Genomic DNA, 833 nt, shown 5'->3' with positions numbered 1-833 from the left:
CCAGTACCTTCTGCAGCAGCTCTCTCTCCTGCTGTTTGGCGTTGAGGACAGCCAGTGCTTGCTCATGCTCCAGCTCCAGCTGTTGCCGCCGCTCCGCAGCCTCTCGCATGTGCTGGGAGGAGGAGGAGGGGACAGCTCAGAGGGGACAGCCCCCAGGGACAGCCCAGAGGGGACAGCTCAGAGGGGACAGCCCAGAGGGGACAGTCCCAGCTGCAGATGCCAGGCCAGGGATGCCCTGCTGCCCCACACACCTGCTTGGAACCTGAGAGGCAGCAGGAAACCAGGGGAGGCAGGGGTTTGGTCAGGGCTTCAGCCAAAGGGAACTCAGGCACGTGGACATCAACTCCTGCCAGGACCCAGGCTCAGCCCTGCCAGGACCTGGGGTCTGACACTGCAGGACCCAGGCTGTGACACTGCAGTACCCAGGCTGTGACACCGCCCTGCCAGGACCCAGGCTCAGCCCTGCCAGGACCCAGGCTGTGACACTGCTGTGCTGCTGTGGCTGGCTCGGCCGTGCTGGCCCAAAGAACAGCTCTGCTGGTCTCTGCTCGGCAGAACGTGAGACAGAAGAGAGCTGACAGGTGGGTTTGGGCAGGAGGGACCCCAGCACAGACTCCCAGCAGCTGTGAGGAGTGTTGGATGCTAAAGCCTCACAGCAACGTGAGCAAGGCTCCTGGAGGAGCACAGGCTCACAGTGCCAGGACACCCTCTGCAGATAGAAATCTTTTTCATTACAGGTTAATATTACTCCCCAGCATCCCTGTAGCTTTCAAACACCCTCATATTAAACGGGAGTTAAGAAAGATCTCTTTCCAGATTCTGATCTCTTCCCT

The 833-nt window shown here is 60.0% G+C and overlaps 1 protein-coding gene across 1 annotated transcript in view; it reads right to left on the bottom strand.

Moving 5' to 3' along the window:
* RIMBP2 (RIMS binding protein 2) overlaps positions 1 to 833 on the bottom strand; it is a 56399-nt gene that overhangs the window by 36923 nt on the left and 18643 nt on the right. Inside the window, 1 exon segment of the mRNA XM_031059510.1 lies at positions 8 to 112. Within this exon segment, the coding sequence (XP_030915370.1) occupies positions 8 to 109 (102 nt within the window). The 5' untranslated portion in view covers positions 110 to 112.

Source organism: Geospiza fortis, unplaced genomic scaffold, assembly GCF_000277835.1.
Source record: "Geospiza fortis unplaced genomic scaffold, GeoFor_1.0 scaffold145, whole genome shotgun sequence".
Lineage (NCBI taxonomy): Eukaryota > Metazoa > Chordata > Aves > Passeriformes > Thraupidae > Geospiza > Geospiza fortis.
Note: the sequence above shows the minus strand (reverse complement) of the source record. Positions and strands in the feature narration are given on the sequence as shown.